Below are 15857 nucleotides of genomic sequence, written 5' to 3'. Positions count from 1 at the left end.
ACATTTTGTGTTCACTAGGAGTCAGGTATGAGACATAGCCAATATCATACATTTCAATATTAAATCTCTCTTAGTCAGATAACTCAACGTTTCATCCACTTTGTTTACAGCACATCCTTACACATTCTTACTTAAAACATAAAACAAAATTTTGACTTATAATAGAAAATACAGAAAACAGCAAAATTTATATTATATTGTAAGCAAGACTTAAGAACTGAAGACTTATTTTATCACCACTGCCTCTAAACTTGATAACATTATGTTTCTTTTAAATAAAAAGTAAAAAATATATGCTGCAGAGATAATAAAATTATTAATTTCTCTATTTTACTTTTGTAAAAATAAATACATAAGACATTTGCAATATTATGAATAACATAAAAATACATAAAATCAAAGTAAACCTCAATTCCATTTAATTCTTCATTAGAAAGTACTGGCAGGTTTCTGCAATAACTGTGTATACATATATATAACTGTGTATATATATATGTCCGGTATTTTAGGAGTCTAAGAAACAGTTAAGTATGAAGTTTCTGAATAATTGCTGTAATTATTCATCTATGAACTTAATGAAAAATTCAGTAATGAATTTAAAAAATGTGCTCCTATGAAGACATCGAAAGAGAGAGATCACTTCTCAATAACTGTTTTTATAAAGCAAAATTGCCCATATCAAAAGGTGTCCTTTAAGAAAAGGAAGCAGTCTCTTCATTAATGGTCTTCAAAATAACATTTTTAAACATATGGGAAGGGGAAGGGGGAAAGAAAGGAAAAGAAAGGAGAAGAGAAGAGAAGAGAAGAGAAGAGAAGAGAAGAGAAGAGAAGAGAAGAGAAGAGAAGAGAAGAGAAGAGAAGAGAAGAGAAGAGAAGAGAAGAGAAGAGAAGAGAAGAGAAGAGAAGAGAAGAGAAGAGAAGAGAAGAGAGAAAAAGAACTGTCTAACTTTCTAAATTAGCAATTCTTTAAATATTGTGATAGCCTCCTCTAACTTGAACTTCATCCAGCACTCATTGCTGCTGGTAATATAGCAGCATGGATATTTCAGGCAATGCAACTATGGATGAGGCAGGTACTCTGAGGATCTCACTGAAAGAAAGTGCAAAACAGAGACAAATACTCATAAGCCTATTATTTTTTTATTATTTTTAGCCATCATCCATAAATGAAGGCTAAAGAAAGGCTGCAATTTCACAGCACTGAGGCCATCAGGAAGTAGCAACAGCTAAAAGAGAGAAGAGATTTCAAGCAAGGAAGTCTTCCAAACTTAAAAATTGCCTTTAACAGCTCTGAGTAGTTGGCTTAATTCTATGGTTTGTGTTTTCTAGTATTTTAATACTGCTATGTTTGCTTTTCATTAATGACCAATAAATTGAAAAGCCAGCACTGGCATTTTTAGTTTAACTGACCGTCTTGCAATCACGGGGTTTGTTTCCTCATCTAGTTCAGACTATCAAAGTTAATGACATTCTTCTGACACTTTCATCAGAGACTAGGGACAACTGACAAGCTGTACTTTCTTGCCATACTTTAAGCTCTTTCTCGACCAGTGACACACTGGCTGGCAGCGTGTTGATTCAGAGTCTGCTGAAAGGAAATGGGTTATTTAATGCCATTTCCAGCCAGTCTGACTAATCTGTTAGTTCTGCGCTGCAAAGAACATGTACATGGTCACAAGATAGTTTGGAACACTAGATGAGTATGGAACGGTTAGTATCATCATTTGAGGTCATATGCCACAGACTGTCTAAATTACCTCCAAAATGAGACATGGAAGGGTGTTTGTTTCTGAAAATTTATGTTCTCTAGCAGATGACAACCACATTACCTTACCCTACTTTTTTTCAGCTTTTATACTCTTAAATTTAACATGAGAGAAAAAAATAATGGCAACTTATTTCTTTTTGTCTTATTCTGATTTCCTATGGAAAAGTGATCTGAAGTTCCTTTTTATTTTTTCCTTGTGTAGTACAAGCAGCAAATTTTGGAACAAACTGATCTGCTTTGTTATTTCAGAACAAAAGATATTTTAGAATGCAAATGTCCATAATAGGACTAGGGATCTTAGAGATTTGTTGGAAAGAACATGTTTCTCAACCACTTGAGAGCATGCTGGGTCTCCAGTCTAATTCAATGTGTTTCATAAAAAAAGTTAGGGGTATGAGTTTACTTATTTAAGCAAAGCCTTTAAGCACATTAAGGATTTAAAACCGAACTTACTTAATTGCTTTGCTGTATTTGAGTCATAATGATTATTGCAATAATTAGTGTATGCTCAGTTATTTCTTGTCAGTGCAAGCATTTAAGGGTTATTGAATGTAATAAACTGATTAATAATATTTGCAGTGAGAGAAGGAAATATAATTATCTTTAATATAGTGAAAATACATTTTACTTTATAAACTCCATCCCTCCTCATGCAACAAAGGGTAACAAACTTGTGAGAACATTTGAATATTCGCCAAGTGTTTGAGGTTTCTGTTGAGTTCTTGGTTGTTTGGGGGCATTTGTGTGGGGAAGGTGGGAGCGTTGTTTCTTTGTTTGGTTTGTTTTTGCTTGTTGATGAGGGGGGATGGTGTGGCTATTTGTTGGAGAAGAATTGCTTTGAGGAAATGCTTCAAACAGGAAACAGGCAAGTTTTCAAAAACTATGTCTGTCCCATTTTTGCCTTCTGGTCTGAGCATCCAGGCTTCACAGGTCGTGAACTACCTCTCAATTTGGATGGCTGTTTTGGCCCCCAGTCCTTTAAGGCTGTTTTCCTCCTAACTGGAACCCAGAATCATTGAGATCTTAAATCTCATGCACACATAAGAACACAGAACTGGAAAATGTGTAATTTTTAGGCAGCAGTTTATTCCTCATGTCTTGAAAACAAATTTTCCCATGCTGTGACCCACCTTCTCTGTTAGCTTCCAAGACTGTTTTCAACTCTGAAGCTTCCTGTTTTCTACAAATTTGTGGAGGGAGGGAAGGGAAATGCCTTTTAATAGTAATTTTAAGATGTTCTGATTTTAATTAATCTTTCAAACACCAAGTTTCTCATTAAACCAGATTACTATTTTGACTTTTAACAGTGACAGCACTAGAAAAATTAATCAGTTTTTTGTTGTTTGGTTTTTTACCTGAGCATTCATAGATTAGAAATCAAAAATTCAAAATTCACTTACAAGCAAGCTATTTTAAATATTCATTTTGAAATTTCCACTTAACAGTAAATTGATAGCATTCCTTTTCTTCCTTAGACTTATTCCTTAATAAATTAATCTGGTCAAAACATAGAACACAGTGGCTGTTCTAACTACTATATTATTCAAAAAATTTGGAAACATTGACATGTTTGAGGTGTTGCATTAAGAAATTCTAAGATTTTCAGTAAGATTTATGGACAGTATCAATTTACTTGGTGTTATATTGGTATGCTTTATAAAACTGGAAAAAAACCTACAAGATTGTTTGAAAGCATGTTGAAATCTCAGTTTTGTACAATACATCATGCTTAAAAACTAGTTTTATTCACAAATGTATTAGTCCAATTAATCTCAAGTAGGAAAAATTCACAATCAAGAAACAGCAATTGCAAAAAAGACACAGCTGTGTTATCACCTTGATTTTCCAGAGTATATTTTCACACAAGTATGATTTTAGATTTAGGTAAGATAATCATAACACACAGTTACCTATAAACTAAATATACATTGTTTTCTTCTGCTGCATCAGTAATATGGACTTCTCTTGAGTATGTATGGTCTTCTAGCTTTGTTCACATGTAGCTGCCGTTTCAGAATATAGGGATTTTTTCTCTTCATGATTTCCTTTTCTTGGCTTGAGTTCTCTAGATCAAAAGTGTCTTGCTGAAGTAAGTGTAGGACACAAGAAGAGACACACTGTTATCTACTTTTTTGGGTAATGAAGATTATAAACTCCTCAAAATTTTAATAAAATATTATTTTAACATCTGTCACTAAGAAAAATCTTTACTATATTAGCTGCACCATTAATTAAAAAAAAACCAGGAAGACAAAACTCAAGGCACAAAACTAAAATCAGGGTAAAGATGAGCTGAGCCCTACAGAAGTGGTTTGAATTCCACTTCAACAAATTAGATAATTGCTTTTGACTAGAGAGGAAAGCTGGTATAACCTCCTTAGATTAAAACTCAAATTGACTGAAAGTTTTCTAATGACTATCATTCTGCTATCACACATCTAGGTTAAACACCTACATGCACTGCTTGTTGGTTTCATCTTTTGAGAAATATTTTAGTCTACAACTTCCTGCAAAGCAAGAAACTGTGATTAAGACATATGGGTTATTGCATATTTGGTTCCAGGGTAGCTCCTTTCCAGCAAGAAATGCACTGAGGAGGAGAGTCTTCAGAAAACCTGGTTCTCAAAGAGGCTGCAGTCCTTTGCATGGACCACCCCAACTATTATGAGGATTGGGAATATAGAGTTATGACTCGGCAAAGCAAACCAAAACAAGCAAAAACCCAAACAAACGAACGAAAACCAACCAACCAAAAAAATATCTGGATTCAGCTAGACTGTACATGAACTTGAGATAGATGAGGAAATTTGCTTTACTGGAAAGTGGGTAGTAACACTGAGTTATCTTTTTTTCACTACACAAAGCAGCTTTTACTGTAATAGCTAACAATGCAAGTGGATTGCACCTAGCATGCTTTACTGCAATCACTGTAATCACTGTACTAAAATAAATATCACAAATGGACTATGAACAATCGCTATTTAAATGCAGCAATCTTCATGCAATCACAATGTAAACTTCCAGGATCCTCTTTAGGTTGTAGGGGAACAAAAAGCAGGAGTTACTTTGCCATCAGTTTCCTAGTAATGATAAGAAAACCAGAGTACCTAGTAAAATGGTAGGTACACAGGGGCATGTATCCCTGCATCTTGGATCCCATTTGCCTTAGGCTCTTAAAACAGAAACACTGGATACATTTATTTATTTATCTAGAGTAACTTCATGTCTGTTAAGCAGATATTAATTATGTTCTCTGGCATAGTGATAGCTTTCATATGTTTATTTGGTTATCTGGAATGGCTACAGAGTGGAGAAAGCAAGTTAAGAAAAGTTCTCATTTATCCATGGGTCATTGTAAGGAACATACTCTCAGGTCATTAGAAACTGCACTAATTCACTACTGTTACTGAGAGAGGCATATTAGAAACATTAGAGAATACAAAAAAGGGACAGAAAGCTCAGACAACGGAGGTGGAGGTCACATGGATATGGATTTTTACAGCATTACTACAACATGCATTTGTGACAGTTTGTGTTACCTCCCAATGCTGAAAGGCTCTGCTGTGGCAAACTTTTTGGAGTTGATGCACTGTCAGCATTGCTTCCAAGCTGAAGCCATCCAGAGAAGCAGGGAACTGTCTTCCTGGAACCAGATCCTCCTCATCTACCTCTACTGTTTCCCCCATTTGATTGTTTATCTTGTTGACAAGATTGCAGACATTTAGCAGGGTCATTTTCCAGTAAGGAAGTTTTGCTCTGTTAATCTGAAAATAAAAACACCCACAATTTAACATATTTTGAGTTTTTTGTAATCATGTGCTACATCCATATGTTTCGTTACAAACAAGTTTCTGTTTCTGAAGTGCTTTTCATCTGGTCAATGTTTAAACAATAATTAGACTGCTGAACTTCGGACAACTCATTTATTACACACACCAAGTCTGCTTCCTTGCAGCCTTTCCCCCCAGGTCGATATAAATGATGAAAAACTCAACTGCTAAAAAATGGAAGCATTTCATAGTCATTCTGCACAGGTGCAAACAAAAACACAGATGGAAATTAATAAAATATAAATTCACAGGTTTAAATAAGGATAATGAATCAAACCCATGGGATAAATTCCCAGCTCAGGAATCCAAGCTGGATGCCTGTGGTTAACTAGATGCTCCTCCCTAGTTCAGAACAAATTACAGTCATCTCAAAATTCCCTGAGAAAAGAAATGGAGTCCCTGCGTCAGGATAAACTGTCTGATTAGTCTGGGCCTGAAGTTATAGAATCTGTAAGCCACAGGAGAGTTTTGGATGCTGGAAAGTCAAGAGCCTGGGAGATGTTAATTGAAGGTTTATGGGCTTAGAAAAATGGAGAAAAGATAAAACATAGCTGAGAAAACAAAGTATTCCTGATTCGGTAACTGGACCAAAAAACTGAGACCAACAGTATTTAGGTGGCCTGTCACTAGAGGACACAAAGAGAAAATGATACACACTCTCTGACTCCAAGAAGGAAGCTGAAGAAGAACCTCTTTATTTACAAAGACCTCGTTTTTATAGGTTCTGAAGAATGATCAGGGATTGAAGAACAAGGTTACTACCTCTCTATCCTCACTGGCCAGATTAGAAGTCAATCAGTTGACTCTCATCAGAAAGGAATGTAGAAAACATGATGTTTACTGTACATACTGTGAGAATTCAGCTACAGATCTGTAAACATCTCACAAAAGCTCACATAATACGGCAACAATGGCCCATAATGATCCTGTCCAGAGATGTTACAGAAAGGTAGAAAAAAGGAAATTTCACCATGGTTTGTCTCAAATTTTGCTAGTTCCAGTATCTTGCATTATGTATGAGGTTTTAAATCATTTAAAAGAAATACTGATAAGCATATTTTTTACTTTTCTACTGGTACTCTTTTTTCCAAGCGGTTGTGGCAATAGTCTTCCTCTATTTTGATTATCAATAGGCAAAATTAAATTTAAAACTGAATTCCTATCTCATTTACTGCTTTTCACGATTTTGCCATTTTTTTCATTCTCCCACTATTAATCATTTCTTCTGCACTGTATTCCTTTTAGTGCTGAGTATAGAATTTAGTTTCCTTAAACTAGAAGTGGTGACATAGCAGTCTCCAATCAAAAGCCACATAGCAAATTCTTATTTATTCCTGTCTAGGATTTCCTTGGTGTGCACATTAGGATTAAAATTTGCCTATGAACTGAAATGTAGTTGCTTCTTTTCCTGCATGTACAAATTTAAATATTGGTATGACAATAACACAGACATCCCCTTTCACACATATTTGACAGCACTAATTGAGAGTGTGGATGCCTTGCTTACTTGGCTGAACACAGGTAATCACATAACCTTTCTTTAGAGCACCTTCCTAACAAAGGGGTCTTGCATGCAAATTTATGTACATTCATCACACTTGACTATTTTTTGAGGGTGAAGAAACAAGAAAAGTTGGCATTGCTCTTAACATTAGTTACAAAAAGTTTTCTTTTGGCCATGATCATTACTCCAACATACATATGGCACATGCGTGCCCCTCAGAATCAGAATGATTTAGCCTTTTAACAAAACTGCTGTGTATTCTCAGATTTCTGACAATGTTCCAAAAAAGTAAGATTATTTTGTTTTGAGATTAGGAAAACAAATCTGAAATCTTATTTGGAAGCTTGTAATTGGTTCTGCACTCTTTACTTTGAGGTCATCTATTGTCCCATTGAAGTACTCTAGTTAGTCTATCAAATTATTTAAGAAGGTGTGACAGTTTCAAAATAAAATTAATCTCTTTGCAGAATATCTAATTTTATTAACAGAAGTTAAACTAGGGAAAAGACCAAATGTGCAATGCAATTTCAAAATGTTTTTTGGTCCATTTTAATATATTTTTGAAATATAAAAATATGGAGATTCCCATGACAAATGAGGAGGCTTCTCCAGTTCACTTTTCTCTCTTGGGTATACAAAAGAAATGTGAGCTAGCACATTTAGCAACAGCTAAATTGCAATAGAGCATAGAATCAAGAGGCAGTGCTACATGAGAAAGTGAGATTTCTGAGTTAAGTAAGTACCAAAAATATTCCAGTGGATGGAAACAGAAGAGTAAAAGACAGGGTAATTTTTCATGCTTTCCTGAATAATTCATAAAATCTTTTTGATCTAAAGTTACTACTTTATGTCAGTCTGATGCACATCCATGTATGAAGGAACTTTCCTCTCTGTATTAGTAAAATACTTAAACAGCAGATTTCCTTAGGTAAAAATTGTCTTAGCTCCTACTTATGAAGTTAGGAGAAAACAAAATTGCAGTGCTGTCTGCAAACTTCTAACTAATACTGCATTTGTTAAGGGAGTCTCATTCCTATTAATGCCATACATATATCACTTAAAAGTATTTTTACTTGGGTACACCTGCTTCTACTTACTGCTACCATTAATAACTCAGTCAGAGTGAGTTTTGGGTTATTTTAACTGAATGTGGTGTTTCCATGTCCAGTCACTGAACAAAGCAGTCACATTATTTTTCTGCTCCACTATTACAGCAAGCATTAAAATAGGACTGCTTAGCTTTTTGCATAGTGGAAAATATCTGAGGCAGTTATCTTAAAGGTATATGTAAAAAAACTGTTAAGGATGATGATAATCCAAATGTTCAGATTAGTTTACAATATGTGATATATTTAATATTACAGGCATTTTATTTTATATTTTATACATTTATATATATTTTCCACACAGGTCTAAACAATATCAACTACAGTAGCTCAATGCGTTTTGCAAAATTCCTACACAAAAAACAAGGAACCCCTATCTGCCAAGACAGAACTCATTTTTTCAAGAGTAACTTGAAAAATATCTGGGAATGATCTGAAGAAACAAAGGAGACTGCAGTATGAACTAGGATTTGAAAGGTATATGAATACTGAAGTGAATATGATGTATGTATTTCCACTATTGAACATGCTTGTAAAATAAGAACCAGATATATAATTTCTCACCCTTCATAAATATTGAAAGAGAATTTAAGATCATCTAAGAAATAAGCTTATTTCCTTCTTTGACAACAGTCTCATCCTATGCAAGACAAAAGAGATTCCCAAGTTATAGTTTATATGATATTTTATTTCCATTTCTGGTTGAATGATATCCCTAATAGTTTGTTTAAGATATTTCTTTTGTTACAATCCATCCACACATCCCAAATGCTATTTTTCATTAGGAAAAATGATATCTGCTTTTTACATTCGTGTCTTTATCTAGTAAACGCAGATAACAAGCAAAGTCAAAATGAAGTACAAAATCCCAAGCTAGTGTATGATCTCTATAGTTTCTTTCCACAACAGTAGTTGAATTTTGTTCAGATTGTAACCATAGAAATAATATCTTTAATTGGATATAGCATTGAGTTCTTTTAAAGAAGAAGTTCTTCCATGGTGTATATTGATGCCTGTAAACCTAATTAATTTTTATGTGATGACTGAGTCAGGAAGTCAGTAGCTCCTAGGTATAGTTCCTTCTATTTTTAGGCAGCTCCTTGGACAAGGAGGCTAAGCTCTCTGGGCAAATACAGTCATAAATAGGCATTCTACAACAATGAAAAGTCAGTTGGTCCATGACTTCAGAAAATTAATGTTGGGTGGGATCCCAAAGGCGGAGTATATTCTGGAGTATATTCTAGGGATGATATATTCTTCGAGGAATACTCCCCCCCCCCTCCCCCCCCCAGTAACATAATCTTGGTCTTTTTTGAATTCAAAATATTATTCAGGCAACTAGTGGTTTCAGGCAAAAATTTAGGAAGCTGGAAATAAAGTTATCTCTTTAATATGAATAGAGTTTTCTATTTAAAATGAAAGCAAGACAGGAGATAACTGTCCACATATTTTTTGACAAGTCAGCTTTTGTTGTTTTACCAGATCTTCCAAATGGCTTTTTGGATTTTATTTTAGAAAAAAAGAGCACTTTAAGTACTTGTTTGATCCTTGTATCTTGGTTCAGATGTAACAGCAGGGAAGGATGACAAACTGTATTAGGTGTTGAAGACAGGTTGCAATAAGCATGAACTACTTCTTTAAGGATGGAGAGTGATTCAGCATATAGGTGACTTTAAAGAGCAACTTGAAAAGGGGCAGCAGGCACTGGACAGCAGTCTGTGAAGTTAAAGGCATAAGGCAATTCTTCCTGTAATATTGGATAGACTACTTGCAAAAGGTGTGCTTAAGCCCTGGTGTAGTCTTGATACTACAGTCCACAAGTGTCTACTTAGGTAGATTTTTGTTCTGTCAAATACTAAACCCACAGGTGATAATCCGTTTTGCTGCACTTTTAGATCTCATCTTTCATAAGCAGTACTTTTTCCCCATCTTAATGCTGTTTAAATTGTTAGGATTTCCTTTACTGATTACCAAGTCAGTGTCAAATCCTGTTACTGCAATTTAGCAGTAATTGCCTGCAAATGGAACCAGAATTCAGGCACAATACAGGACAGGTATTACACACACCATCTTCAAATGTGTCTATCACACCACAGCCATAATTTGTTGTAATGAGGGTTAAAATCTAGCAGCAGACACATGAAAAAAAAAAAGAAAAATCAGTAATGAATGGGATAGTGATATTACTCTTGTAGATTTGATACACAGTTTTTAGTGTTTCCACCATGTCTTGCTTTGATGTCAAGAGATGACATATATTCAACTAATGAATTTTAGATGGTGATTTAAGGCAGAATAATGCAGAATTAAAGCAATGTCTCCAACACAGCTCTACTGCTTCTGTCAACTTCAGGTGTCAGTTCACTGTGGTAAACACCCTACGGAAGCTGAATAGCAAGCTACATGACATCAAAAAACATAAAAGTATTATAGCAAACATCATGACATTATTAACTGGAGCAATATATTTGTGCATTTGGAGTTACCTGATCTTGTGTTCTGTGATGAGAGGGAGGAAAAGATGGAATTTACGTTTACTGATCCACTAAAGTCAGTAGCAGAAATACCAATAGCTGCAGGGTTTTATTCCAGGGCATGCTATGCTTTGCTGCACAGCAAAACAAAACATTTTTGTCAGCCTGCTACATTTAAATATGTCTCAGAAAAAGTGTAGTTACTATGTCTTTCTGTACCTTAGAAAAGTCAGTGGCCAACACGTTTATTTGTAATCTAAGGTTACCTCATGCTGGTAAAGAACATAGAGCTCTAAGAACTGCCAGACCAGATAAAGAAAATGCATTTTCTGACCTCATACTTTTTTTAGTCTATCCAGAGGAAAAGGCCACATATACGTAAATACAATAGATGCAGAAGTCTTCCTGGCAGGTTTGTCTTTAACCTTCAACTAGTCATTGGCTTATGGAAATTTCTTTTTTGGGAGAGAAATTTTTAATTTCTCATTTAATTTTCCATTACATTTAAGTACTACTTAAACTTTGCCTTTAAACCTTTAAACTACTAAACTTGCCTTTAAACCCATAGCACTCATTTCAGAGTTTGTTCTTTATATGCTGATGAAGATATATCAGACATATATATTTCATAGATCATTTATGGAAGATAATTGTGTTGAGAAGGTGTCTATCAGCCTGTCCAATACATACATGCAGCACTTTCCATTTCACCTCACAATATGAGGTTTTCACTGAATTTTTATATATTCATATTTATTAACATAAACATTATTCACAGTCTGGAAACCTGACAAGGAAATGCCATTTACAAAGTCAGTATTTTCACAGTCATGTCCCCATGTCCCTGTACTAATGCTATGATTAAAATCCTAAACCAAAATTGGCATAAGTATTAACTATTTTTGCTTTATGATTGTCCTAATTTTATATGCATAGAGGAAGAGTTCTGCATAAAAATAGCACTTAGAAATTTGACTCAAGGTTAATTTAGCTTTCATCAGGCATAATCTTATTGGAAACACATTTCTTCACATAAATTTACATCTCTGTACACAGTTTTGACAGTTTAATGAAAGTACCAGTGTTACAACTGAGGAACACGTTTAGTGTGTCACATCAACACCTTTAAATTTTCTTTGAACTGGAGAAAATCTTGTGCCAAAGTAAAACCTAACACTGAACTTTTCTGTCTAGACCATAGATCATTACTTTGTGCAAAGACTTTTGGGTTTGTAATGAGAATTCATTTGTCCCTCCCTGTCAGGTAAAGGAAGAAAAATAATTACCTTTGATGTGTACATATTGGTCAATAAATCTGCTTCTAATGCTTTCATTTCCTCTTCTGAATCTGGGAATAAACCAGAAACATATGTTTATTATGTGATCATAAATCATGGACATTTCAAGACAGAACTTAGATATTTAAATGATTTTTTAAAAATAAACAGCAAACACAAACACCAGTGACCTAGAGGGACTGTAACAGCAACATTATATTAAAATAAACACTCAATACATTTTTAAAGCATGGTTGAGCTTATTGAACTGAATGGAACTGTTAATTTATCTCAGTTTCATAGCAGAAAGGCTCATTAAACTACAATTCCTTCAGTATAAAAAAACTGTTGCAATATTCTTCATTATTTATATATGTGTATTTATATATTTATTTATATATTGTATTATTATTTAATTATATATATTTATTATATTTATAGATTTATATTTATAAATATAAATATTTGTCACCTTTGCTTACTTTGGAAGAAAAATTTGAATATTTGTTTTAAAATAATATTTATTTAAGTAGTAATTGTTTAGGTAAACGGCAGTTATGATTACTTGAGTAATAATCAATATTCTTGATAATTCTTAATTAAATTAAGGGTGGTTTTACTCATATGAGGGAACTGAGCTTGACCAGTTTATGATAAAAGCTCTTGACAATGTATATAAAAGAAGAAAGTATTCTGACTGCAAGTGTAGGGATTTTCTTTACTAATTTAATTGACCTTTGCTGGCTCAGTGGACTTGCAAGACCTTTGATTTGGTAAATAGTGTAAAAATTGCTATGGAAAGATAAAACACAAGGACACACTTCAACACACTGCATCACAAGATGGAGGTGAGAATCACAATGAAGATGTGGTGCCTTGGTAGCAGCAATCATAGCTCAAAGAGAAAAAATGTAAGGAATTAGTTAAGTCTTTAGGTGAAATAGAGTCCCACATAGATTTTACCTTTCCTGGAATACCAATGATACAAAATCAAACAATGCACTCATATTTCAAACCATAATAAATCAAAATATATTCCATATTCATATAGGACATACCTCACTTTCTTTAAAATAATCAGTGCTGTTTGGCATGTATGACCCTACCACTGAATTTGTGGATAGGTTCTGCCTATGCCTTCATTTCAGGGACTATCACCATTTTGTCATCACCTTTCACAGAACGTGAGACTGTGAGAGACATAAGCATGTGTTACTGTGTCACAGGCTTCTGTCAGCACAGAAGCCACCCATTAAAATGCTCTTAAAAATCAGTCATGTTCAATCTTAACAAATCTCACCACTACTGTCATTTTGATTCTTCTTTAGGAAATTGTTCTAAATATCAATGTTCATTCACTTGCTTCTTATTTCAAGTCTAAATTATTTCTAATTACAAATGTATCCACGGTTTGCAAATAAACTCCTACACATCAAGGCTGGAAGATAGCTGCAGGCATGAAAGACATGAAAGAAGGTATTAAGAAGCATTTGGATTGAAAAAAAAGAAATCTAGAGGATATTATTTAGGAGTCAAGATTCCTTGAGTGAAGAATAAAGCAAGGCTTGGAGGGAAGAAGGAAGCATGTTCAGGTAATTCTGGAGTGAAAAGAGATGGATGAGGAGCAAAAGCATAAAAGAATAGACTCTCAGAGAACAATGTATAAAAAGCCTGGCTACATATTATTGATAAAATCAGAGAGAAATTCACACAAATTGATGTATTCTTGATTCTTCTGACAAGAAAAACAGTTTCCATTAATATATTCACATTTTACAGGAACAATTACATTCTACAGGTACATACTTGCACTTAAGAACAATTATTTTAAAAAGAAAATTTAGCAATCATTTTCTTTATGGTATAAATGTCCATATGAGCTAAAAATTATTGGGCACCTTCACACAAGGTTCTCTGTGGCATTTCTCATTTACAAATTATTTCAAATTTTCAAGCAAATAAACCATTGTGTTAGTTCCCCATAAAATCTGGCTTCTATTTTAATTCCCACTTAATTATATATATATATATATATATATACTTTAGTGGTCTTTCATTCAGGCTCTATAAGGAGTTGAATTTGAAACTGCTTCACTAAAAATATTAGTGAGGAATTTGTTTAAAAATCTTATAAATATATGGGGAGGAAAAAAATGTTAAACTTTGTCACTAAGATCATGTGTTCTTTATAATATACAGAACAATTATATTTAAACTGTAATAAAATGCAGGTTTTATGTGGTTTACATTTTTCTTCTGCAAGGGAATACAAACTGGAAACTTCCATCTAAAGGGAGAATTAGGAATTCTGAGTCCCTCTGAACACTAAAGTTGAAGTTGCCTTTAAATTTACTCGGCAATTTAGTGGAGATAAAAAAGAATTTTCAAGTTAGTTAAGACTGGATATTGCCAGCTATTCTGCTCTATATATGTGTGCATACAGCTATTTAACTATCACCATACCTATTTGATCATAAAGTTTTAGACATAAATGGCAGATGCTTAAGATGTGTCATTTTTCAAAGAAGTAGGAAATACATTTTAATATATTGTCCTCCTTTTGAGCTTTCTAAAGCAGCTGTTCTTGGAGAAGAAATGCATTTACATCAGCCTTCTTACTGTGTGATCTGCTTGTGCTTCAGCGGGTTTTTTTGGTCAGAATTTCAGATCAGTTGTTAGCAACTTTTTCTCCAGATAATAAAATTATATTTCTCTCTCTAAAAAGTGATGGAAGTGTATACATACTCATGTTGATTTGGATTACAGCAGCTATTCGTATGAGTTGCAGAAATTACAATTTGTATCGTAATTTGGAAATACATGATTTTCAATGAACCACGGCACAACCAAGCAGATGGTATGCACTGATTTGTATTTCCAATGACTAGTCTACACTAATTTCCGTGGTATGGATGCTGTGAGGAGGAATGGCTTATACGAAGGGAGAAAGTTAGAGGAGTGAAAAAAAGATGTTGGCCAAAACCCCTTATCAGAGCCGGCTCCCGGGCGCATAATGGGGATAGCCGGCGGAGCCCGAAGCGACTTTATTTCCTTCCTTTAGGTCCCTCTTACGGCTCCGGGAGCGACTCAGTACCGAGCGGTCAGAGGGAGTTCGGGGCCGGGCAGTGCGGGACGCGCCCGGCGGAGGCGGCGGCGAGCACTTACCTGAGCAGAGGCTGCAGGAGGCCAGGGCCAGCAGCACCACGCACACCAGCTGGACTCTCATCCTTGCCGCGCCGCCCTCTAGAAAGTAAAGTCCATAAATCCTAGGGAGAGACGGAGAGAGAGAGACAGACAGAAAGACAGAGACAGACAGACAGAGCCCCACCGCTCCTCGCCCTCCGCACGCGTGCTGACGGGCGGCTGCAGGCACCAGACGGGGGACCCAGACCCTTCCCCAACTATATAAGCCAGGGGGTGATGTCACGGCGGTACCGCCATCGCCTCCTGACGAAGCTCCCTCCCTCCTCCCCCCTCTTCCCCCCTCCTCCCCCTTCCTCCTCCCTCCTCCTGCTGCCCCCTCCGCGCCCCTCCGCGCCCGCTGACGCCACTCGCCGCCTGACGCACGCGGAGCCCCGCGGGGCGCGCAGCGAGCCCCCGCACCCACCGCGGCGGCCGCACCCGGCACAGCTTTTCTCGAAAGGGAACTATGGTGCAATTTTCTTCTTATTATCATTATTATCTTAAAAAAAAGTTTATGCAGGTGCTCGGTCCCCCGGCGCGGGGCCAGGGGTGGGGAAGGACCGCGCCGCCGTCCTCGTGCGGTTGACGCCCTTTGTCTTTCATCTGTAGAACCTTTTCCTACAGCAAAGAACTCCACACCGGCGCCGGCAGGGGATGTTAAACCGGGGATTGGCAGGGAATGCCTGACATGGGGCACGGCAGGGATGTAACCCTG

The 15857-nt window shown here is 35.7% G+C and overlaps 1 protein-coding gene across 3 annotated transcripts; it reads right to left on the bottom strand.

Moving 5' to 3' along the window:
• Positions 1-47: 47 nt before the first annotated feature.
• Positions 48-15408, bottom strand: NTS (neurotensin). Of its 3 annotated transcripts, none has more exons than XM_040062354.2 (5): positions 15288-15408; positions 15125-15202; positions 11969-12030; positions 5308-5532; positions 416-3852 (listed from the first exon to the last, which is right to left on the bottom strand). In XM_040062354.2, exons 2-5 carry the CDS (start codon positions 15183-15185, stop codon positions 3715-3717), a joined length of 486 nt encoding a protein of 161 aa, XP_039918288.1. In that variant the 5' UTR covers positions 15186-15202; positions 15288-15408; the 3' UTR covers positions 416-3714. The 3 variants fall into 3 exon arrangements, with proteins under 3 accessions (XP_039918287.1, XP_039918288.1, XP_039918289.1); XM_040062355.2 differs by having other exon boundaries at positions 416-2948; positions 3679-3852; positions 15125-15375; XM_040062353.2 differs by having other exon boundaries at positions 48-3852; positions 15125-15374.
• Positions 15409-15857: the final 449 nt, after the last annotated feature.

Source organism: Hirundo rustica, chromosome 4 (assembly GCF_015227805.2).
Source record: "Hirundo rustica isolate bHirRus1 chromosome 4, bHirRus1.pri.v3, whole genome shotgun sequence".
NCBI classification, from domain to species: domain Eukaryota; kingdom Metazoa; phylum Chordata; class Aves; order Passeriformes; family Hirundinidae; genus Hirundo; species Hirundo rustica.
The sequence above is the reverse complement of the archived record's forward strand: the minus strand, read 5'-3'. Positions and strand labels throughout refer to the sequence as shown.